Source organism: Panthera leo, chromosome B2 (assembly GCF_018350215.1).
Source record: "Panthera leo isolate Ple1 chromosome B2, P.leo_Ple1_pat1.1, whole genome shotgun sequence".
NCBI lineage: Eukaryota > Metazoa > Chordata > Mammalia > Carnivora > Felidae > Panthera > Panthera leo.
Genome location: NC_056683.1, coordinates 73,483,925 through 73,508,291, shown reverse-complemented (window position 1 = coordinate 73,508,291; position 24,367 = coordinate 73,483,925). Strand labels below are relative to the sequence as shown.

General features: G+C 36.4%; 1 protein-coding gene across 4 annotated transcripts in view; it reads left to right on the top strand.

Annotated features, from left to right (window-relative positions):
- Positions 1–4,417: 4,417 nt before the first annotated feature.
- IBTK (inhibitor of Bruton tyrosine kinase) overlaps positions 4,418–24,367 on the top strand; it is a 90,562-nt gene continuing 70,612 nt past the window's right edge. For all 4 annotated transcript variants that reach the window (XM_042939238.1, XM_042939236.1, XM_042939237.1 and 1 more), the window contains exons 1-4: positions 4,418–4,624; positions 14,187–14,892; positions 20,111–20,207; positions 21,582–21,706. In XM_042939238.1, coding sequence (XP_042795172.1) covers positions 14,572–14,892; positions 20,111–20,207; positions 21,582–21,706 — 543 coding nt within the window. In that variant the 5' untranslated portion in view covers positions 4,418–4,624; positions 14,187–14,571. The remainder of the gene's footprint in view (positions 4,625–14,186; positions 14,893–20,110; positions 20,208–21,581; positions 21,707–24,367) is intronic.

The window sequence follows — 24,367 nt, the reverse complement described above, 5'->3', positions numbered from 1 at the left end:
TGGTGTTCTGTGTTTAAGAGCTTCCTGATTGTTCCAGGGTTTACTAGACACATGGGCACTGTCCCATCTATTAAACTGAAGGTCCTGTATTCTATCTAGAGACAGATACCCTGTTGTCATCATGGGATAGGGGGCCGAGGAGCTTCAGTTGGCTCACTTTCTCCTGCTGTGAGACTCCAGTTAATTACCTTGTGGCTTAGTCTGGACTCCTTTCTTGCTCCCAATAGTCACCTCTAGATGAGGAACACTTTTGGGGCGCTTGGCTGGCTCAGTCAGTTAAGTGTCTGACTTCAGCTCAGGTCATGATCTCAGGAGCCTGGCATCAGGGTGTCTGCTGTCTTTCAGCCCGGAGCCCACTTTGGATCCTCTGTCCCCCTCTCTCCCTGCCCCTCCCCCACTTGTGCTATCTCACTCTTTCTCAAAAATAAATAAACATTAAAAAAATACTTTAAGATGAGGAACACGTTTTGGTGCTGCTATTACCTTTTTATAGCAGTTCTGTCTTGTTTGGGGCTGTTACTCCTTTCTTCTGTCCAATCCATTCTCATAAGTTCTGGGAAATTCTAAGTTCTGGACCATCAACAGCTAAACTTCTTATTTTCTAATGCACTTTTGAATTTAAGCTTTTAAAATATGTCTTTTCTGCCAGGTCTAGGGATTTATGGCATGAAGAGAAGGTTGTATCATGTGCCCACTCTGCCATTTTAAATCAAACTTGCTTTTCTCCTCCTTTTTAAAAAAGGAAGCAGTGGTGTTAACAGCTTGATTTGATTAAGTAGTTAGGTAAAGAAGGAACAGAAGCAATTCTAAGAAAGGAACACTACAAATTCTTAGTCACGTAAAGGGGAGAGAGCATTTAGGGAGTTCAGATTGTCCTGATTATGAAATGATGCTAAGCCTGCCAAGTTTATAAGGTTGCTTTCTCACAGGTTTGCTTGTTTCATGTAGGCTTTCAATTTGCCTTGAATTTATCCAGTATTTGCCTTAAAGTTTTAGATTCATTGGTGGACTCTGCTTTCATGCCTATACAGTTCTAAAGTTCTATTCAAATACTGCCATCTTGTGGGTCATTCCTTTTCTCCCCATCCCACCCATCAAATGCTCTCCCACAAATACAACCAGAAGAGTGGAGATAGGTCAATTTCGTTAAGGGCTAAGAGCTCTACTGAGAAATTTACAGATATGTCATTTACACTTCATAAGAACTTTATGAACAAACTAGAGATGAAGAAACAGAGACCTAGATGGGTTATGTAACTTGCCTAAGGTCTCAAAACTACTAAGAAGAGGAGTCAAATTTTGTATTCGGGCAGTATGCCTCTGTAGCCCTTGCCTTTACTGCATCCACTGTAAAATAGTAAATCTAAGAATAATATAGTGTGACACAATAACATGAATAAGTTATAGAAGTAGTAGAGAGGAGGGGATAACTGTTAGGAAGGTGCATCAGGGATGGCTTCACAGATTTTTAAGGAGGTAGCCTCCTCTACGTGAGGATTTGAAGGATAATCATTGAGTAGAAAGAATGTAGCTGGAGCAATATTCCCTGGATCTAATAGTATAGAAACACCTTGTCTATTATCTTGTCTTCCCTGCCCCCTGCCCTCTTTGGGGGAGCTATTCATTATTCTGCTTTGAAGGTGACTCTCATAGAGGCCATCAAGCATCATACCCTTGACTCTTTACCTAAACTGAGCCAATATGAACCCATCAGGGACCCTGGAATTTTCGTGCTTGAGGCAGAGGGCACAGTGCTGTCTTCCCTAATGGAAAAGCTGAGGTATGTGTCAGAAAGCTGTGGCTGGCCAAGCATTCTCACATGGAAAATGGTCTGGAGCAGAAGAGAATAGGGCCAAACCATAAGGTTCCAGTCATCTCTAGGTCAGCTGCACTGTTGACCTTCCTACAGTAATAACCATTCTTGCAGAACCTAATCAGGTTTGGGTTTTGATCCAATGGAACTATATAAGTTCTAACATTCTTAGGTTACCAGCTGAAGCAGGGGCAGCACTGGCAGCACTGCCTATATACAACTTGAACGACAGCACAACGCATTTTGATTATGAAGGAGAGCACTATTAATTTATTTTGGAACAATGACATTTAGGGAGTACTGCAAATGCTGTGTTGTTTAAAAATATTTCTGTAGTGCTCTCTTCTGGCCTCATCTCAAACTCTATTCCTGATACCTGAGCTATTCTCCTCCATGTCTACGTCACTGCAATTTTCTAAAGCCATCTCTAGATTTATTTCTTGCTTTAAGTCTGCTTCAGAAATTCTAGTCCATTTTTTGGGGGCAAATTTGTTTTTTTTTAAGTCAACATTTAATTATTGCAAGGAAAAATAAATTATAAAATTCAAAGTGACAGAAATTAAGAATCACCCCTAATTTCACCACACTGAGATAATCATTGGTATACTGCTGTCTCTTCTTTCTTTTACGTGTAAACACAAACAAAAATGTTTAAAAATCCTCACAAAATGGCTAGTTTTGATCTCTTCCTTCCCTAACAGTATCTGCAATGCATTTTTCACTTAATTGTATTTCATTTGCACAATTTCTTGCAATTATTTCAATATTTCAATATTTCTTGCAAATAACCAGTATCTGTGAAAGCATTCAATTTTCCAGGGAAATGAGAATTCTACATCATTTGGACTGGAATGTTCCTTCTTTTCTGCTTTGTCTAGTTATCTCCTACTTATTCCTGGGATCATAGTTCAAGTGTCACTTCTTTGAGAAGTCAGATTAAATTGATAGTATTCTTTGTAGTACTTGTAAAGGTTGCAATCTATTCTTACATTGGGATTATCCAGGTCCATATGTGTTTTCTCTCACTATTGGATCTCCAGTGCTTGCACTTGGTAATTGTTAAAATGAATGAATGACTTTTGGAATAACTCTGCTGCTATGGGAATACTTTTTATTCTTTTAAGATTTTGTTTGTAAGTAATCCCTACACCCAATGTGGGGCTTGAACTCACAAACAGATCAAAAGTCACATACTTTCCCAGCTGAGCCAGTCAGGGGCCCCTGGAAATACCTTCTGATTTATAAAAGTAAGATTATTCATGAAGTACTAGCCACTCTATCTATATAACTACATTTTCCACAAATGTGAATGTATTTTTGTTTCTAAAATGCATTACCGATCCTATTTTACAAATGAAGAAAGTGAGTCTTCAGAAAAGCTAATTAACTTGCTTTACATCTATAAGAGAGAAAAGATTTGAATTCATGTCAGGTCTATACATTTACTTACATTATTCTTTTCATTACTGGTTTCTTCATTAATATAAAAGTCCTCATATATAGCTTATTTTCAAATCACTTAATTTTTACATTACTAACTGGGTTTTGTTACCTCAAAGTCGGAAATGAGAATAAGGGCAAAGAAAGAACATTGTATTGGGAAGGGCAGCAGGAGAGCTATTTACCCTTTCCCCTCACTAACCAGCTACAAAGAGAGCAGAGCTGAAATGACATCTAGTCCAACTTGGTTTTACAGATGGAAGAAAGAGTGGCGTGTAGAATTGACAACGTGGCAAAGCTGTACAGCCAACTCCTAACTGCTAGTGTTGTTTGTTCTGAGTCAAACTACCCCTCCTTGAACATTTACTGAATGCCTACTGTATGAGACATTTGGCAGCAGTGTTTTCCCATTTAGTATCCTAGCATCGATTTCCTCCTCCTTTTCCTAAGACTGCTACTTTCTTTCCTCTCTCTCTCACTCTCTTTTTTTTCCACTCCGCCACTTTTAAAACCGGCCTTGGATGCAGAGTTAAGTGGGGGAAAGCAGAGTGTGAGCCTGGAGATCAGGCACAAAAGCGACGCGACCCTAACGGGCAGCAAGTCCCACAGTAGCGATCTAAGAAGGCAGTGAAGCATTCAGACCAAGGGAGTGACTCTTAGATAATCTGAATGTAGAAACGGGCAGGAAAGGACAAGGATGCGTCTCTGCGCGAGACAATGACTTTGGCTTTCCAATGACCCCACAGTTGGGTCGACGGAAGAACTCTTCTGTGCAAGATGCCTCCGCTTTTGGCTTCTGATGCGTGGTGACCGGCTGCCCAAGGCATTCCGCCAGGTCTCCAGGGCCCTCGCCGCACCGGGGTTTATCCTGAATTCCAGGGCTGCAGCTGACATTTCTGCCTAGGCCATGGCTGACCCTGCAAGAGACATTTCCACCACCGCTGTTGGCCTGTTGGCCGAGAGTCCCCAACTGCTATGTTTCCCCACCTCCGGGTTGCGCCGATAATCCCAAGGCCGGGGGGTCATGTTCCCTTCGGATTCCCGGGAAAGGCCACAGTTTAGGTGCTGCCACGCGAGGCCTTCTGAGCAAACGCCAGCCAATCCTCATGAGGCATACACGAGCCCCAGCCAATCAACGCCCGTCTTATTCCTGGGTCCCGCCCGCGCCGGCCTTTTTCCCCCCCCTGCCCCCTTCCCCTTGCCTGTAGTCGCGGCTGTGGTTGCAGTCGCCTCCGCAGCTTTCCCGTGCGTGGGGACCAGCCTCCCCCTGGCATCGTTCGGTTTCTCCTGTTGTCTTCACTAAGGATGAGTCCCTGCGCTACTGTGTGTCCGTCTCGCGGAGACCACCGGCGTACTTTCATCTAGCGACTGGTGAGGGAGTGCTCAGCGCGGCTCCCCCGTGCGGAGCGGGTTTAGGCGACGGCGTCTCTTCAGCCTGGGGGATGGCGGGGGGGCGATGGGACAGTGTTCAGTTTCCAGAGGGTGCGGGGTACTGGGGACGCCAGTGGCGCGGATGGACCGCGGGGAAGAGACCCAGTGGCCCCGAGACTGACGCACTTCGTGCAAGACGGCGCTAAGCGGGCGGAGGGGCCCGAGTCGGAGCGCCCTCCTCCCCGCAGCGTGGCTCTGCTAATGAATGGTCTGTTCAGCAAAGTGCTACGTTGCTGGCCTGCCTGACACGCCCTCCAGCGTTGCTGCCTTGCTAGTTTCAGATAGTTGACCCTATCACTTCCCTTGGAACCTTGAATTTGAAGCCATTCCTTGAAGCGTTATCCCTTCCTGGGGGTCACATAGTTTTAGTCCACTTTGGGGATACTAACTGTGAAGTTCTGTGTGAATTGACTGTAGTCAAGACCGGTGAAAAGGGACCGGTTCTTTTGGGGGTGGGGGAGACAGAGACGATAGAGGCTTTTTATTCTTGTGTCTTGTCCGGTTCTAAATAGTTTTAGTTCAGCAGACATCCTTGGCTACTGTTTTCCAACATATTAATAAAACCTCAGGGTTTCTTTTTAGGAAGCAGAAATTGGTATAGCACTCCCGCCCCTTTCCGCCGCTCCATGCTTCGAAGTAGAGCGTTCGAAATTCGATATTTATAGAATTACTGAAAGAATGTGACTTTTATGAGTGGTTGTGTTTCTTTACCCATAATGTACCAGTTCACATTCTTGTATAGCTACTTGTTCTTCTCACTCCTTTTTCTATTTTCAATTCCTTGCTTTTTAATTGGTTTTAGAAACTGATATAGATTAGATGAAGACAGAAAGATCTGTTTTCTAAAAAGAACTTATTACAGATATTTGTAGAAACTTTATTCAAAGCAGAATTTACCTCAAGAAATTTTTAAAAATGGCTGTTCCGTTATTTAATTAAAAAAAAACAACAACAACCTTGCATTGAGGGCTCTTAGTATCCTAAATTCTATGAAGGAACTTAATACATTCTTTTACTCTCATTATGCTTTAGGACCATATAAAGTTCCATAGACCATAAATGGATTTACCTATTACATAAAGGAGCTCAGTATTACTTGGCTTATTATTATAAACGGTATCAAAGTTTGTTATTATTAATAGGTCAATGACTTTTTGCCACATGTAGAGATGTGCCTGCCCCCTAAAATTGGGCAATTATTCTGTTGTGAAACACTGATAAAGTATTCAAGTTCCTATTTTTTGTACCAAGAGAATATTTGAGAAAATGTTAGACTAAAATGTAATATTGATAAAGCAAAATTATTAATTTCCTAAAGGAGTAAGTGCTTGTGTTTTAAAATTGTTACGTGAACTCTTTTCAGGACTTAACACAAGGAATTAAAGATGTTTATGACTCTTCAATTATGAGTTATAATTTGTAGCTTTGTAAGTTAATTTAATGTATATAAGTTTAAAAGGAAGATGTTTTAGTATTAGTGTTTTTACCAATAAACCTACTTATTGAATATATGTGTGTGTATATACTTATATATATATTTAAGTATATATACTATATATATATATTGCACACACATATATATAGTAAGAAATATAATGAAATACAGTATTCTCCCCCCACCCCAAAAGAACTTAAAATCTTTGTGTAGGCAAAGGTACATACTAACAGGGCAAGTTATTATCATCTACTTTGCAGATGGAGATATTGGAATAGGGAGATTAAGTTATTTGGCCAAGCTTTTAGATAGTAGGAACCCAATTCTTATGGCTACAAATAAGGTTAATTTTTTTCTACTACACTATTCTACTTCTCATTAAAGATTTCCTAACTGCATTTTGAGAGAGCAGTTTGGGTAGAGGAGAATAGGTGGAATCTAGAGTATAGGCTACTTAAACTTTCACATAAATTTCCTCATTGTAAAATGAAGGTGCTCATATATAAAGGGGCAGTATGAGGCTGAAATTTATGTGACGCACCGTGGTTGTCCGTATGAAAGTTCAACAGATGGTAGACACTCTGTAAGCCATGGCATGTTAAGCAGCCTTGTAAAAGTTTGGGTGAAAAGGATTCCAAGCAGAAAGGACTGTAATGTAGTTATGCCATTTTCCGACCTCCTTACCAATAATGTCCCGTTTCCTCCCTTTTTTTTTCCTCTTAAATATTTGTTGGGTGCTTACATATGAATGAATTGTCTCATTTATTTTTCAGAACAACTCGGGAAATAGTTGTTATCCCCTTTTTCCAAATGAGAGAATTGAAGCTTAGCAAATTGTGACGTGCCTAGGATCATTTAGTTAGTGGTGTACCTGGGTTACTAGCTGAGCCAGATGTTCTGAATTTAGAGTCTGAATTTTGCATGGTCTCTAGACTCAGTTAATATCCTCTTCCTGAGATCACAAGGCTAACCTTACGTGAAATAGAGATATTGGGTTTGGAGAATGGCATGATCAGATTTGTGTTTTAGGAAGATACCTAAACTCCTAACCAAGGATAAGTGGAACGATTATGACCTTTGTTAAGGGCTCATCCTCTGCTGGCTAACAACTTTTGTGGTGGGCCAGTTCTTAAGACTGAACAATTGTCTGTAGCTAGCTATACTCCTCCAACTCAGTTTTCCATCAGCATTTCATAATCCTCACATGTAAAATAACTTTCTACCTTCAATTTTTATTTGTTGCTTTCTTTAAGTTTGTTTTGTTTTTCTTATTTCCAAAGTTTTACCCCTTAACTCTGCTTGGCTGCCCTATGTATCATCAGGCCAGAAACCTGGGAGTTATCACCATATCTTGTCAATTCAAGAGCTTAAATATCTAAATGTGTCTCTGAATTGCACATTTTCTTTATCCCAAAGAAGGGCACATAGGCCTGTCTACATAATCTGGTCCATCCTTGTGTATATGTTAGGCCTCACTCTTTTCTGTTTTCTGAATTACTTGGAATTTTCAGGATAGACTAAAATGATTCTCATGCTTTTATTTATATTTACTGTTCCCTCTGCCTTGAATGTCCACCTACCCTGAATTTATCAGGGAAACCTGTGCTCATCCTAATATGGGAAATTTTCTCTATGTCTCTCGTCAACTCCTTATTCCTATGATTCACTTGTTTTTATCTTTACCAGGTTTATTATAATATGTTTTTATTCCTTAAAAAAATCAGTCTCTATCAAACTGTGACCCTTTGATGGTAGAGACTATGATAGGTAATAAATTTTGCTCATTCAATACAGATGTTAAATGAGCTATAGTTTCACTTAAGTGTTATCCGTGAGCCTATACTTTTATCATTTTATCTGAAATATACATGCCGTATTTATTTTGTATTCCTAGTACCTTGTGACATACAGTGGATGCACTGGAGAGGCAGTGTATTGTAGTAGAAATAGCTTGAACTTTGCTGTTAAACAGATCTGTGTTTGAGTTCTAACTCCTCTTTTATTGGTGCAGTGATTCTCTTGGCTTACTTAATTAACCTCTCTGTGATGTAAGATGTTCAGTACATATTAGATGCTTAATAAATATTTCCTTTGCTTTCTTTGCCTTCAGTAAGCATTTGTTGAATGCATAAATAACATTTACACTGGTAATTGGAAATACGGGCCTGGAATTTAGGAGAGATGTGAGGGTAGGAGACAGATTTGGGAATTATGAGCATGTAGGTTACAGTTAAAAACTAGAAAGAAATTGAAATTATCCACGGACAGTATGAAGTAGAAAGGAAAAGAAGACTGAAGGCCAACATGCGAAGGTAAGGGGAGGTGACAAAGTCTTTGGAAGATGTGGTGAGAGAGAGCCCATGCTTAAATGTTTCAGTAATTCCCTATGCTTTCAGTATCCCTTTCTAGATGCCTTGGGAGAATGCAGTGTTAATGACTCAAAAGCAGGGGAGTCAAGTAAGAACAGAAAGTATCTTTAAAGATTTAGCAATTTGGAAGTCATTTTGATAACCTTAGTATATGTGGTTTAATTGTAGAAGTATGCATGGGAACCAGGTAGCAGAGACAGTGAAATTCAAACATGAATTTTGAGATTAAATTTGTTACCCTTTTGTTACTGAAGAAATAATAGTAATGAAAGCTGCTGTTTGTTGAACGCCTGTTTGTTGAACTGCCAGGTACAGTGCTTAGTAGTTTCATTTATCATTACAGTAACCTTCTGAGGTTGGTGACATTGTCTCCATTTTCAAATGAAGAAATGAGAGATTATGTAATTTTTAGAGTTACATAACTGGTAACAGCTGGCATTGCTATATTTGAATCCAAATATGTAAGACGCTAAGAAACATTAGCTCTTAGTCACTTCCTTATTTATGTTGTTAGTATTCTGTATGTTTCTCCATATATTTTAGTATGCTACCATTTTTGCATTTGATATTTCTTTTTTTTCCATTAAAATGTTTATATATAGTAACATATTAGGGAATTTTCTTCTGTTATACCTTAATTCTTTTGTGTAGTGTGTGAGGTATTTGCTGGTAAGTAGTTCTTTTCAGGTATTATGAATGGACTGAAAATGCAAAGGTGGAAAAATTTTAGAGCCTCAAAAGAATGAAATTAACTACAAGTGACTATTTTGCCGTATAGCTTATTTTCCAGTTTTCACATTTTAAACACTTCAGGCTTTGGCGCCTTTTTCTTTATGTTAACTAACTACAAAATGCTTTGCTTTTGACACCAACACTTTAAGGTGGGATGTTAGAAAGCCTATATCAAATTATAAAACATGCAGACCAGTAGAAACAGAACTAGAACTAGAAGGGACTAGAAGTACTCTAATTCTTTACTGACATCTCCAGATGGGGAAGTCAGACTAGCGAAGAACCAGTTAGATTTAGGACTTCTTATTCTTAGTGTGGTTTGAAATGGGAGTGGAAAGTGCAGATTGGCGATGCTTCGTACCTGTCTATGGTGCACAGTTTTCCCTACAAGTATAGTAAACTCATATGTGTCTCTCTAAATAACCTTCTTATAACTGTTTTTCTTTGTCATTCAAAGTGTATATTTAAAAAATTAAAATTAAAAAAAGTATTTTGGAGAATTTGTTTTATTTTTAAAATTTATTCAGTTTATTTAAAACAAGAAAAAGCAAATAACTGGTTCATCCATTTCTGTCCCTGCCCGCTCCCCCCAAATTTCATAACTACCAATTTGTTCTCTGTGAGCTTGTTTTTGTTTTAAGATACCACACATGAAAGAGTCATGCTATTTACTTTTCTCTGACTTATTTCACTTAGCATAATGCCCTTGAGGTCCATTCATGTTGTTGCAAATGGCAAGATTTCATCCTTTTGAATGAATGACTCAGTAATATTTCAGTGTGTGTGTGTGTGTGTGTGTGTGTGTGTGTGTGTAACTTCTTTATCCATTTATCCATTGATGGATGCTTAGGTTGTTTCCTTATCTTGACTGTGCAGTGAACATAGGGGTACATATATCTTTTCAAGTTCGTGTTTTTGTTTTCTTTGCATAAATAGCCAGAAGTGGATTTGCTGGATCATATGGTAGTTCTATTTTTAATTTTGGGGGGAACCTCCATACTATTTTCCATAGTGGTTGTATCAATTTATATTTCTACCCATAGTGTACAGGGTTTCCTTTTTCTCCACATCCTTGGCAATACTGGTTATTTCTTATCTTTTTGATAGTAGCCATTCTAGCAGGAGTGAAGTGATATTTTATTGTGGTTTTGATTTGCATTTCCCTGATGATTAGCAATATTGAGCAATTTTTCATGTACCTGTTGGGCATCTGTATGTCTTCTTTGGAAAATTGTCTGTTTAGATCTTTTGCTCATTTTTTAAATCTGATGGTTTGGTTTTTTGCTCTTGAATTGTATGAATTCTTTGGATATTTATATAAATTATAGCTCTTTATCAGATATCTGATTTTTTTTAAGTTTATTTAGTTTTTTTGAGAGCGTGAACAGTGTAGGGGCAGAGAGAAAGAGGGAGACAGAGAATCCCAAGCAGGCTGTGCGCTAACAGAGATGTGGGGCTTGAACTCACGAACTTTGAGATCATGACCTGAGCTGAACCCAAGAGACAGACAGTTAACCAACTGAGCCACCCAGATGCCCCTCGGATGTATGATTTCCAAAAATTTTTCTCCCATAAAGTAGGTTGCTTTTTCATTTTGTTTATGGTTTTGTTTATGGTTTTGCCGTGCAGAAGCTTTTTGATTTGATGTGGTCCCACTTGTTGATTTTTTGCTTTTGTTGCTTTTGGTGTCAGATTAAAATAATCCTCTCCAAGACCTATGTCAGAGAGTGTACTGCCTGTGTTTTCTTCTAGGAGTTTTATGGTTTCAGGTCTTACATTTAAGTCTTTAATGCATTTGAGTTAATTTTGGGGTATGGTTTAAGATAGGGGTCCAGTTCCCAGCACCATTTGTTGAAGAGACTCCTCTTGCCATCGTATATTCTTGGTTCCTTGTTGTAAGTTAATTGACCATTTATGCGTGGGCTTATTTCTGGCCTACTTTGTTCCACTGATGCATGTGTTTCTTTGTATGCCAGTGTCATGCTGCTTTAATTACTACAGTTTTGTAATATAGTTTGAAATCAGGGGACATGATGCTTTCAGCTTTGTTCTTTCTCTCTTGCTTTGGCTATTTGGGGTCTTTTGTGATTCCATACAAATTTTAGGATTGTTTGTTCTATTAAGTATTTATGATAGTTTGATACCTTGGAGAAGAGAATGTACATAGAATTTCTATTATAAAATCTTTAAAATATAGCCATTATGAAATGGATTGATTAGTTACTTATAATCCAGAGATTAAAAAAAAATCCAGAGGACAAAAATACTGAAAAAAAAAATTAGGAGATGATAAAAAGATGATGGAGAAATGTTGATTGTAAAGTAGTCCACTCTAGGTATAAAATTTCTAATATATCAGTAGTTAGTTTTCTAACATGAAGTAAAGAAACTGAAGAATAGTAGTTTGTCAGATAGTTTACAAATAGTATTTCATTTCTCCAGATCTGAATGGGGCAAAGCAGACAGCGTAGCATATTGGAAAAAAAGGAAGCTAGAGGCTCTTATATGGTGGCTGAGTTTTTTTTTTTTATATTTTCTATATCCTCTCTAATCAATATATTAGCATTTATGTATATTTTTAGATGTTTATTTTTGAATAGCTTTTCATGCACATGGTGAAGCATTTAAAAGTGGTTCCTAGTAAAATGCAGGTAAAGTCTGCCTTCCATTTCTGACTCCAACCATTGGTGCCCTTCTGCAGAGGAACCATTCTTTTGTGTATTCTTCTAGACTTCTTCCATGCATTTTCAAGCATGAACATGTAAATACGTATACATCTTTTCCACAAATGATATTACATATACTTCGCATTTTAAAAAACATTTTGAAGTATATATTGCAGATTATTTCATATCAGTAAATATATAGCTACTTTGTTTTTTTCATACATGAATACTATTCTGTTGCATGGACATAACATAATTACTTCTAACTAGGTTTTTTTCCACACTTTACTATTTCAAACAGTGACTCAGTGAATAATCCTATACTTATGCCATTTCACACATGGATATATTTTTCTAAGATAAATTCCTAGAAGTAAAATTGCTTGGGTTAGAAAAAAGTGTACACTTTACATTTTCATAAATACTAGTAAATTGCTCTCCAAAGAGATTGTATAAGTTTATATTCTCACTGGTAATGGGGTAGGGAACCTATTTTCTTACAATCCTGTCAGTACGTAGTAATACCAACCTTTGCTATTCTGATAGATAAAAAATGGTATCTCATAGTTTTTTTTTTTTTAAGTTTTTATTTTAATTCCAGTTAGTTAACATACACTGGTATATTAGTTTCAGGTATACAAATAGTTATTCAACAGTTCTGTGACTCACCCCGTGCTCATCACTGACAAATGCACTCCTTAATCCTATCACCTGTTTAACCCATCCCCCCATTACCATCAATTTATTCTCTGTGATTAAGTCTGTTATCTTGATTTGTCTCTCTCCCCCCCCCCCCTTTGTTCATTTGTTTTGTTTCTTAAATTCCACATATGAGGGAAATCATATAGTATTTGTCTTTTTCTGACTTACTTATTTCACGTAGTATTATACTCTGTAGATCCATCCATGTTGTTACATGGTATCTCAGTTTAGTTTCAATTTGCTTTTTTTTTTTTTTTTTTTTTTTTTTTTTTTTTTTTTAGTGAGATGAGTCTCATTTTTAAAATCTGTCTAGGGGCGCCTGGGTGGCGCAGTCGGTTAAGCGTCCGACTTCAGCCAGGTCACGATCTCGCGGTCCGTGAGTTCGAGCCCCGCGTCAGGCTCTGGGCTGATGGCTCGGAGCCTGGAGCCTGTTTCCGATTCTGTGTCTCCCTCTCTCTCTGCCCCTCCCCCGTTCATGCTCTGTCTCTCTCTGTCCCAAAAATAAATAAAAAAAAAAAAAAAATAAAATCTGTCTAAATTTCCTGGTTTTGGGGCACCTGGATGGCTCAGTCGGTTGAGCGTCCAACTTCGGCTCGGGTGATGATCTCACGGTCTGTGAGTTTGAGCCCTGCATCAGCCTCTGTGCTGACAGCTCAGAGCCTGGATCCTGTTTCGGATTCTGTGTCTCCCTCTCTCTCTGCCCCTCCTCTGCTCATGCTCTGTCTCTCTCTCTCTGTCAAAAGTAAATAAACATTAAAAAAAAATTTTTTTTTAAATAAAATAAATTTCCTGTTGTTTTTTTTTTTTTTGGAGTAATGTTATATTCTTTGAGGTTTTTTTCTCCTTTCTTATTTTAATGTAGGTTTTAAACTGATTAAATGTATTAATCTTTTATACCTTTTGAATTTCAGATCATAGGTAGAAAGGACTTTTTGTTGTTTGAAATTATAAAAAAGAGTCACCCATGCTCTTCTAGTGCTTTTATGGTATTTATATGTTTGTCTTTGACTCATCTGGAATTTATATTGGTGTAAGGTATAAAGTAAGTATGTAAAGTTTTTTTTTTTTTCCAGGTTGATACCTAGTTGTTTTGATACCTGATGTTTAATTATTATCTCCTCTTATAGTAGAGACTTTCTAGGCAGAGAGAACATTATCACAGTGCCTGGCTCTTAGTAAAAACCAAATGATGAGAGAGTTGTGCTGGTGGTGGTAATTAAATAATTTTAGGGGGTAAAGGTTGAGATGGGATTGCTATAAAGAGGGTAAATTTAAGTGTGTTTATAGCTTGTGGGGACATAGCTAATAAAAGTGTAAAAATGTAAGGGAGAAGGAATGAAGCTTTTGGAAGCAAAGAGGTGGACTCCAGAATACAGATACAGAGGTTAACCTTAAACAGGAGACTGGATTAAAGGAGAAGAGAATGATTAGTATAGTTCTAGAATACTGTGGATGTGAAGGTGAAAAGTTGATAGACTTTTATTTTTTTTGAAATAGGAATTAGGGGCACTTAAATATGGAGGTGGCTGTAAAGTACTTGAGGAGAGCAAGAGGTGGATTTTGTATTTTTTACTTTTTCTTTCCCTTTTTTTTTATAGGTCACCCTTGCAATTATGGATATTTAAAAGGACCAGACAGTGTGGAGGGGGGAGTTCCCCTCCTCACTCCCCCTTGGTGCTTGACTCCAGGAATAATTTATAAACTGTGGAAAGTTTTTTTTTTTTTTTTTAATAAAGAACTTGTATTTGATATAAACTTTATAGAGCTATTTATAATTTTTTGATTAAAGTGCCAAAATAAATTGTATAAAGGTATATAGTTTTATACTACTACCGTGAGGGTTTAAATTATAATCCTAAAAAGGTCATTTATTCTCTATAAATCTTTCTGAATAGCACCATTTTGTCTTGGCTTTTTCATTTTTAAAAATTAGTCTTAACGGACTATCTTGAACTAAAATTAAGCAGTCTAAAAACAATTAGGATGAATTCTTCCATCCCTGACTGTACATCAAAGTGTCGATCCCTGAAACATGCTTTGGATGTCCTTTCTGTGGTAACAAAGGGGAATGAAAACCAGATAAAGGCCTTTCTCTCCAGTTATTGTTACAATGCTGCAACTATCAAAGATGCCTTTGGCAGAAACGCTCTCCACCTTGTTTCCTCCTGTGGAAAGAAAGGAGTATTAGATTGGCTTATTGAAAAAGGAGTGGATCTGCTGGTGAAAGACAAGGAATCAGGATGGACAGCTTTGCACAGAAGCATTTTTTATGGACATATTGATTGTGTTTGGTCTCTGTTGAAGGTAAGTGTCATTTGTTTATTTAAAACTATTTCGTCTGGCATATGTTTTTCTTAGTCTTTTTCAAAGACTCCACTTACTTTCCAAAGATTTGAGTTTGTTCTTATCAATTGTTTGGTATTTTTTTCTATTGTAACTACTCTTCTTTAGAATTCAAATCCCATATATATTTTTACTTAAACTTTTTGTGATGTACCAAAGTTTACAATATATAATAGACTGTTGGCTAGTTTTGTGTTCTATATGTCCCCACTGACTTTGTTTATCTCATACTATTTTGAAGTAAATCCCACACATTTTATCATTTAATCAGTATTATGTATCTTTTAGTATTCTTAAGAAATACGCTTTTTATGTAACTATTATTAGCTACTTTAAAAGGGTACTAGTTATTGAAATATAACATTTAGGGACTGTTTTTGGGTAGTATGTTTATTTCTTGTTTGGCTAAGATAAAATTAGTTGTGAAAACATTAATGATTAGAGTCAGCTTAATTTATTTGAAATTTCCCATCAAGTAGATTAAATTTAGGTGTGTTGTACTCTATAGCCAAACAATGAAGTGTTTTGAGATATACCTCAATGTCATTTCACTAATGAATGCACATGAAAAACTCAAAATCAGACATCATGATATTAAAATTGAAAAATTTCTTTTGTATAGGCATTTTGTCATGTTTGCAGAGGACACAGAGAAAAACAAAACACTTCCTATCCTCAGGGAACTTTTGGTCACATTAGGGAGCTTAGCTTAAGGGTCTTCATCTATTTTTGATTTTTAAAAATGTTTGCTAATTTAATTCCTCTTACCAGGTAAAATGTTTGAATATTGGTTTAATTCCCTTACTTTAATCTTATTTTATATAGGAAGCTAGTTGGTATGAGTTAAAGCATTTTATCAGCTCTACTTTCACCCTTTCCCACCTCTAAAACCTCAGCTGTTTTCAAGTATCTGCTAGAAAGCTGGATTACCGCTAGTCTCATCAAGGTTGAGGGGGTCCTTGGATTTTCTGTTATCATAGGGGTTGTTATTCAGGTGTCAGGATTTGGGGCTTCAGTTTGAAATAGCGTCTGGATTGAATTTTGGGCCTTCCTTCTCTTTGGGGCTTCATTTTCCTTTAGAAATCCTTAATCATTCTTTTCTCCTTGGCTAAGAGAAGCCAGGAAATTGGGCCTTGGGCCTCCTTGCCCTTGGCTTGACTGTCTTTTGTTATCATCAGAGCCCTATTGATCAATGATAGGTATCTAACAGTGGATGTGTTCCACTGATAAAATTTTCCCACAGAAATCTTTCCTATCCTTTTAGTATTCAGGTCTCAACATATGCTATCTGCATTTTGATTTTTAGCATATTCTTCTGTCCTTTGACCTTTCAATGTTGTTTAATTGGAAGAGCTGCAGTTATAGGAGTGTTCATGTCAGTTCTACTTCTGGTCAACTATAGCCCTTAGGATATTATGGTTGTCAGAAAGAGACCATACACAAATATACATTTAAAATAAATTGCATTGATTAAAAACTTTATAGTTGTAAGATTTTTTAATTGCCAAAATAAATTGTACAATAAATATAAACCCATACTTTCAGTTCCTGTTTGCCAACAGCAACAACAACAGCAACCACCTCAGTAGAAACTTCTTGTCTATCAAAAGCTGGAGTAGAGGCAGCGAATTTTATGCATATCTTCTTTGGTTCCTTGATTCTATGACAAGATGTGTGCCTGGCAAAGACTGTTTATGCTTGTAGGGTCTTGCTGTATCTGTTGTTGCTATACCATTATTCTTTCATACTGGTGGTTTATTTATGGTACTGTTCTGGAAAAACTTTAATTTTTTCTATTTGTAAATAGAAGAACTAAATCATAGGATTTAGTGGATTAAATGCTATACTATTTATAGCAATACTATAATACTATTTGGAACAATTTTGGTTTTTTTTTTTTTTTTTTTGAGTGCCTGATGAGTGCCAGGCATTAATCTAGGTCCTAGGGATGTGTAATGAACACAACAGACAGAATCCTTTTTTTTTGAGTTTTTATTTTAGTAGAAGGAGATAGACCAAAACCAAATAATTAAATAAACAAATGGGACAATAAGTGTTGGTGTATTAGATATCTTATTTCATGGAAACAGAAACCAACTACGGTTACCTAAGTAAAAGATATTTTATTAGAAGGGATATCCGATACCTCGCAGAATAGACCAGTCATGAACCAGAACAATAAAATTCACTGTCAAATTATAAGCAAGACAAATCTCCTTAAACTCAAATAGAATGGTTATAAACTAAATAGAACTGATATGAAGTACCTTCCCACCTCCCTCCTCCAGGATAATTAGGTAGCAGGACCAGTTTATTAAAATTATTCTAGTTTATGATGTTAAAACCATGTCCTTTGAATATAAGAGAATGCTTATTTTTCTGTTTTTTCTAGTATGAGGACATCTAGCCAGTTTATCCAAATGTACTTCCAAATCTTTAAAGAATAGGCTTGAAAGAAGAAGAGAAGAGTATATCTCAATTTATCCCACTGGAAATTATAATCTCAAGATAGTCTTTTGATCCTCCCTTTTTTGGCAGTATATGGGCAGCAATAGTGAGAGAGCCATATTAAACTCATTCAACTTAGCTCATAACTAAGTTGGAAAACTAAGTTTGGAAAAATTGGTGTATCAGATACTTTTGCTGAACCACTTCATGTCATTTTGGCCTCACGTCTGTGCATAGGCTTCTAGCAGCTTTGTGTAGGTGTAAATCTGCACCTTGTTTCTAGCATCTAATGCATGCCCCTTATTTTATGCCCCAGAGCTTGGCATTCGTGCATAACCGACCAAAAATACAGGAGAGTTAAATCCCCTTTAGAGCAACTGTTTGCTAATGAAGGTAAACACTTAGCCCTTTTATTCTTTGACTGGAGAATTATTCAGTGATATATTGTATAAGGTTTCCGGAATGCCCTGGCAGGATCATTCACAAGTCTCCTTAGCAGTGGCCTACTTGATAACACATTTTTGTGTTGGTTTTTCCTCCTTTTATCTACTTTCCTAGCCCCTCACTTTCTAGGATCTTTTCCCAAGGAAATTATCTGCATGCCAATCTTTATCATATGCTTTGTTTTTGAGGAAGACAGTCAAAACAGTTCTCTGTATTTGCAGACAGGTATCTCAGTAGTGTTACCAATGGTTTCTAGTGGAATAGCTATATAAAGCGCATCTGCTCCTTGTTGTAGATATTCTCAACAAATGCTCAGGCTTATAAGCCTGGTATATACTTAGATGATATTTAACAAACTAATGAATCTACCTATTCTTTCGGAGGCATGATCTGTATTTTATTTATTTTTAAACAATTTTTTTTTTTTGAGAGACAGATAGAGTGTGTATATGTATGTGACCTGGGGAGGGGCAGGGGAAGAGAGAGAGAGAATCTTAAGCAGACTCCATGCCCAGCGTGGAGCCCAGTATGGAGCTTGATCTTGCTATGGTGAGATCATGACCAGAACCAAAATCAAGAGTTGGATGCTTAATCAGCTGAGCCACCCAGGAGCCCAAGAGTTGATCTTTAAATAAGTAGGATAGACTACACACTGGTCCTACAACCTTTAGAATTTAAGATGAGCATATTAGAAAATATGAGTCCCATATCTAGGGAGCTCTAATAAGTAAGTAAGTAAATAAATAAATAAATGTAGTCTTATGCAATTGGAGCTACTTAGAATGATACAAATGTATGTAGTCTTACTAAGATCTAGTTGGTATGTATAAAGTTTAGGAAAATTTATAAAACTGGCAAAATAAACTTTCTAGGGATCTCAGTTTCTGGGATCCCATTTGTTAAATTCTTAGCTTGGAGTACCCTATCTTGGAACTTACCTTTGTTACTCTTAAAAGGTCAAGCTCAGGTCTTCTCATATGGATTAATTACATTTAATTAAAAAAAAATACTAGGTAACATATAACTTTAAATTTATTAAGATCTTAGATCATTTCTGATTTAAATTTTTTTTTTTTTTTTTTTTTTTTTTTTTTTACTGGTTAGCTCATAGCTCATTTTAGTCTTTTTTGCTCATTGACAGTCCTTATGTAATCAAGTATTATAACACAATGAATCTAGAACACAATGAATTTAGAATTGGTTTTAGTGTATTAGGAATCCATTGTTTCAAGGTAAGAGGAGGTTCTTCTTTCTTAAGTAACCTAAAACAGTGTTCCAACATATTACACTTAGAGTTTAATAACTTCATAGTTCATCTCTGCCTGTAACTACCCAGGTGAACTGTGTGTACAGATGGGCTGTGATGACTTGCACCAGTTAAAATAAGGATAAGTCTAATAGTTGAATGTCTTATTAAACTATCAACAAATAGTAATAGTTGTTTTTGAAAAGAATGTTTTATATTTTAAAAACTACAGTTAAATAACAATAATATGAATTGAACCTTGCTTTCTATCCCTCCTGCCCCCTTGCACCATATTTTAGAAGATACAAAAGTATGGTGATAGGGGTAGGGGTGTGCTAACTGCTTTAAATGTTCTATTTCGTGTTGGATTTTGAACTGTGAAGATACAAATTAAAGATTAGTTTAAATTCATCCTTAAAACACATATACACACACATCCTCAGATTTTTTTAAGATACCATTAATTATATGTGATTTAGAGAAGCCACAATTAAACGATACTAAGATGAAAACCTATATCACACAAATAGAAATATAGAGGAATATAAATAGAAATATAAAAATAAAGGAATATAGTTGTCTTAAATGTAAATACTTGGTATAATAACATTCAAGGCAAAAAGAGATGGGGCCAAGGTGATCACATTATATAAATAGTAAATTCTAATAGAATGATTGTTCTGTCATTGCCTTGAAATCTTTATAGCCCTTAACTGGACTAGACATGGAACATGGCTCTTTAAATACATAATGTGTATGTGTACATGGACAGGCACAGACAGAGAGACCAGAGCTAGGGCATTCTAGGCAACCAGACTTGCTTTACTGTGTTAAACTTTCACATCTAGTTCATTTTGATTTTAAATGTTACTTATTTTATTTCTTAATGTTTTCTGGTTCTTTTATATTCTAAGAATTAGATATCTTATTTTTCTTAGTTCTCTTCTGTGTGTGCGAAAAATGTGAGTGGGCATAGGAGGTAACATATTTATATATATTTGTTTTCTATTTTTCTTTCTTTCTTTTTTTTTTTTTTTTTAGCATGGTGTTAGTCTGTATATTCAAGACAAAGAAGGCTTGTCAGCTTTGGATCTTGTAATGAAGGATAGACCAACTCATGTAGTATTCAAAACTACTGGTAAGAAAATTCTGCAAATATATCCCATTAAGGTATAGCTTAGAAAATTTTAATGAAACTTTGTTCTTATTAAAATACCTGAGAAGGGGCACCTGGGTGGCTCAGTCGGTTAAGCTTCGGGATTCGGCTCAGGTCATGATCTCATGGTTCGTGGGTATGAGCCCTGTGTCGGCTCTGTGCTGACAGCTGGAGCCTGGAGCCTGCTTCGGATTCTGTGTCTCCCCAGCTCATTCTCTGTCTCTCTCTCTCTCTGTCTCTCTGTCTCTCTCTCTCTGTCTCTCTCTCTCTCTCTCTCTCTCTGTCTCTCTCTCTCTCTCTCTTTGAAGAATAAATAAACGTTAAAAAAAAAAACCTGAGAAAATTTGTGTGTGGATATCTGCAAGGAATTTTTACTTTGGTAAAAATACTTTTGGTGTATATTGGTTGATAATTTTAGGGTTTTATTCAGAACACTGATTGATTTTGCATTTTCAATTTCAATTTATACTATGTTAGAGTAAGAACACAGCCTAAGTGGGAAGACAGTTGGAATTGTAACTACTGTAATTAATGTGCATCCAGAAAGTGACATCAGTACTTGAGGTAGAGAGGGAAAGGATGTGATTCTTCTACCCTCACATCCTTCTGATTTCACTTATTTCTCCAATTTGTTTGCTTTTCAACTTTGGAAATGGAAATTGGTGGAAAAGGAGAAGAGTTTTAAATGGAGCCTCTCCATAATTTGCATTTAACTAGTGAACAAGCAAGGACACATTCTTCATTTTTATTTCTACCTTGGGTACTATATTGCAGGTTACAGTTATAGATCTAGTCGAAAAATTTATACGCCTTCCAAAATAAAAATGAAGACTTAAAACTTAGCTGTGATTAAGTTTTATCCCAGTTTAATGGGTATTACCCTGATCACTGGTGTGATTTTGCATCTATCAAGAGTAAACTATTAAAGTTAATGTTTCTGTAGGAACAGTAACTAATATCACATTTGCTTCATCTAGAACCTTTATATTATATATTATATGTAATGTAATAAACATCCTATATTTAAATAACTATAGGTATTATTTTCATGGCAACTAAATGGATATGGCAGGTGATATTTTACTCATTTGGCAGTTAAACTAACTGCTAATGAAACAAGGAACAAATGTTAGATTCCTAACATTGATACAGGACTGTGCTGATTTGGATTTTCTGTTTCTATTCCTAGAATTAGATAATGTGTTAATAGTTTCATAATGTAAGTGATAATGTTGGCAGCATCTTTCTAAACATGATGGTTAAATTAGTTCCTGTAAAGAGTCTATGTTGAGGAAAACTGATTAGTAGAGTGTATCTATAGATTGAACTAAAACTGGTATTTGTTTTACATTTTAGATCCTACAGATGTCTACACTTGGGGAGATAATACAAATTTCACCCTGGGTCATGGGAGCCAGAATAGCAAACACCATCCAGAATTGGTGGATCTGTTCTCCAGGAGTGGGGTTTATATCAAGCAGGTAGTTTGAAGTATAATTTGAGTACTTTCAGAGATTAAAAAGAACTATTGTGTTTGATAGTTTATTTTTTTTTTCATTTAGATTGTGTTAACTTTGTTGAAAGGATGATAACATTTTAATAAACAAATTGATCAATAGAACTTCACTAATTCTGTTTTAGATGTTGTTAGCTTTAATCCTACCTAGACTGTGATAAATACCATAAAACTATGAGATGTTTGTGCAAGCAGGGTTCGAAATTAGAAGGCACTATAGAGATATTACTTTAGCTTTAAAAAGGTAGAGCTTCTGTTGACTTTCTAGCATTTGTTTCCATTTCACAAAAATTAAGAGTTCGTTACATTGTTTCTCAAGTGAATTTGTTATTGCAACTCATTGTTATTAGTTTTACGGGAGGGAACCTGAGTTCCTAAATAGGAGTAATTATAAAATTTTAGTTAATATAATTGCGAAGGTTTGGTCTTTGGGCTTATTTCATTATGCTGAAGGATATCTTCCACTTCCATGGATTTTGCTACTGTTGACATAATCCTCTTTTTCTATAATGCAGTGTGTGTGTGTGTGTTCACCTGAGATTGACTAGGTCCTCAGAATTCTTAAAATGCTATTCCACCCATTAGCAGCCACTGATGATTGATCACAATTAGGGCAGTTACAAAAGATACCTCTTTTCCTTTTATGAATTAATATATGATGTAGTTATCATGAGCTGAGAGTTTTCAGGAACAAGAATTTTTAAGCTAGTGAAGGAAGAAATGGTGGCATTAGGAAACCAGAGACTGACTACCTTCTGATCCTAAGATATATATGTTACAGAGGTAATGAGCATATTCCACTTGGTTAGGCTTATGCATGAAACAGTACACTTAAGGAGAAAGCAACACGTAAGGCAAGGAAGTGAGAATATTTTGTGAAGAGATTAAGGATTAAGGAATTTTATTTACCACAGAATGAGGGTTGAAGCAAGCATTATGGATAGGTTAGAGAGGAAGAAAAACAGTGTAAAGTACAGTCAGAAAAGAGAAGACAAGTTTTACAGGAATATTTACTGAGCACCAGTTATATAGAGAATCCCATTAGCCACTGAAAGGGGCTGATATTGTACTATAGAACCAAGTGAATTAGCTGAGATTATTAATCTTAGCACAGTATATTCTAGAGAATTAAGGTGAAAAGCTGTAATTAGTTATCTCCTTAAAAAAAAACTCAAGAGGTTTGGGGCACCTGGGTGGCTCAGTTGGCTAAGCGTCCGACGTCAGCTCAGGTCATGATCTCGCAGTCCGTGAGCTTGAGCCCTGCATCGGACTCTGTGCTGACAGCTCAGAGCCTGGAGCCTGCTTCAGATTCTGTGTCTCCTTCTTCTCTCTGCCCCTCCCCTACTCACAGTCTGTCTATCAATAACAAATAAATGTTAAAAAAAATAAAAAAAAAAAACAAAACAAAACTCAAGGTTTTGAGGCACCTGGGTGGCTCAATCGATTGAGCGTCTGACTTAGGCTCAGGTCACGGACTCGTGGTTCATGAGTTCAAGCCCTGTGTCAGGCTCTGTGCTGACAGTTTGGACCCTGGAGTCTGCTTTGGATTCTGTGTCTTCCTCTCTCTCTGTCTCTCTGTTCCTCTCATGCTCATACTTTCTCTCTCTCTCTCTGTCTCTCACTCTTTCAAAAATAAAGATTTAAAAAGAAATTCGGAGGTTTTAAAGTTGGAAGACTTATTAGACTCTGGTATTGGTTGTTTAATAGAAGTCAGAAATATAGAGTGGCATTCTAAGATTGGAGATAAAATTGAACAAAATGTATTTCTGGCTTCAAATTTTTTTCCTTTACAAATGCTATCTTTGTATTACAAATTTGAGTACAATTTTGGGTTTTTAGACTTTCTGGGTATTTGTGATACAGCTAAATGAGATAATGACTTTATACATAACTTACCATAAGTGTACATATTCACAGAATTTACTAAGTAGTTAAAGGATATGTGTAAGTAGAGCTTGCAATTCAGCTTCTAATTTTCTTACTTTCCATAAGAGCTTGACTTTTTTCTAAGTCAATTTCTGATAATCCTAACATTTCTTTAATTCTTTAAAAAAATTTTTTTAATGTTTATTTTTGAGAGAGAGAGAGAGAGAGAGAGATAGCGCATGAACAGGGGAGGGGCAGAGAGAGGGAGACACAGAATCTGAAGCAGACTCCAGGCTCTGAGCTGTCAGCACAGAGCCCGACATGGGGCTCAGACCCAAAAACTGCAAGATCATCACCTGAGCCGAAGTGGGATGCTTAACCAACTGAGCCACTTAGTCGCCCCTAAGATTTCTTTATTTCTTAATCATTTTTTATATCCAAAGTTAGAAATATTTATAGATGGCCTAAGAAATGTAAATGCAAATGATTTTTAAAAGTAAGCGAACAGAATTTTTAAATACTATATAAGGTAAAATAAATACACTGAATGTTAGATACATTAAAAAAATAGTAAAGTGTGGCAGAAGGGTTAAGTATGTAGGTACACAAACAGGCATACTTTGTTTTATTACACTTCGCTTTATTGCACTTAACAGATACTGCATTTTTTACAAATTGAAGGTTTGTGGCAACCCTGCATTAAGTCTTTCGTTGCCATTTTTTTTCAATAGCGTTTCTTTACTTAATGTCTCCGTGTCAC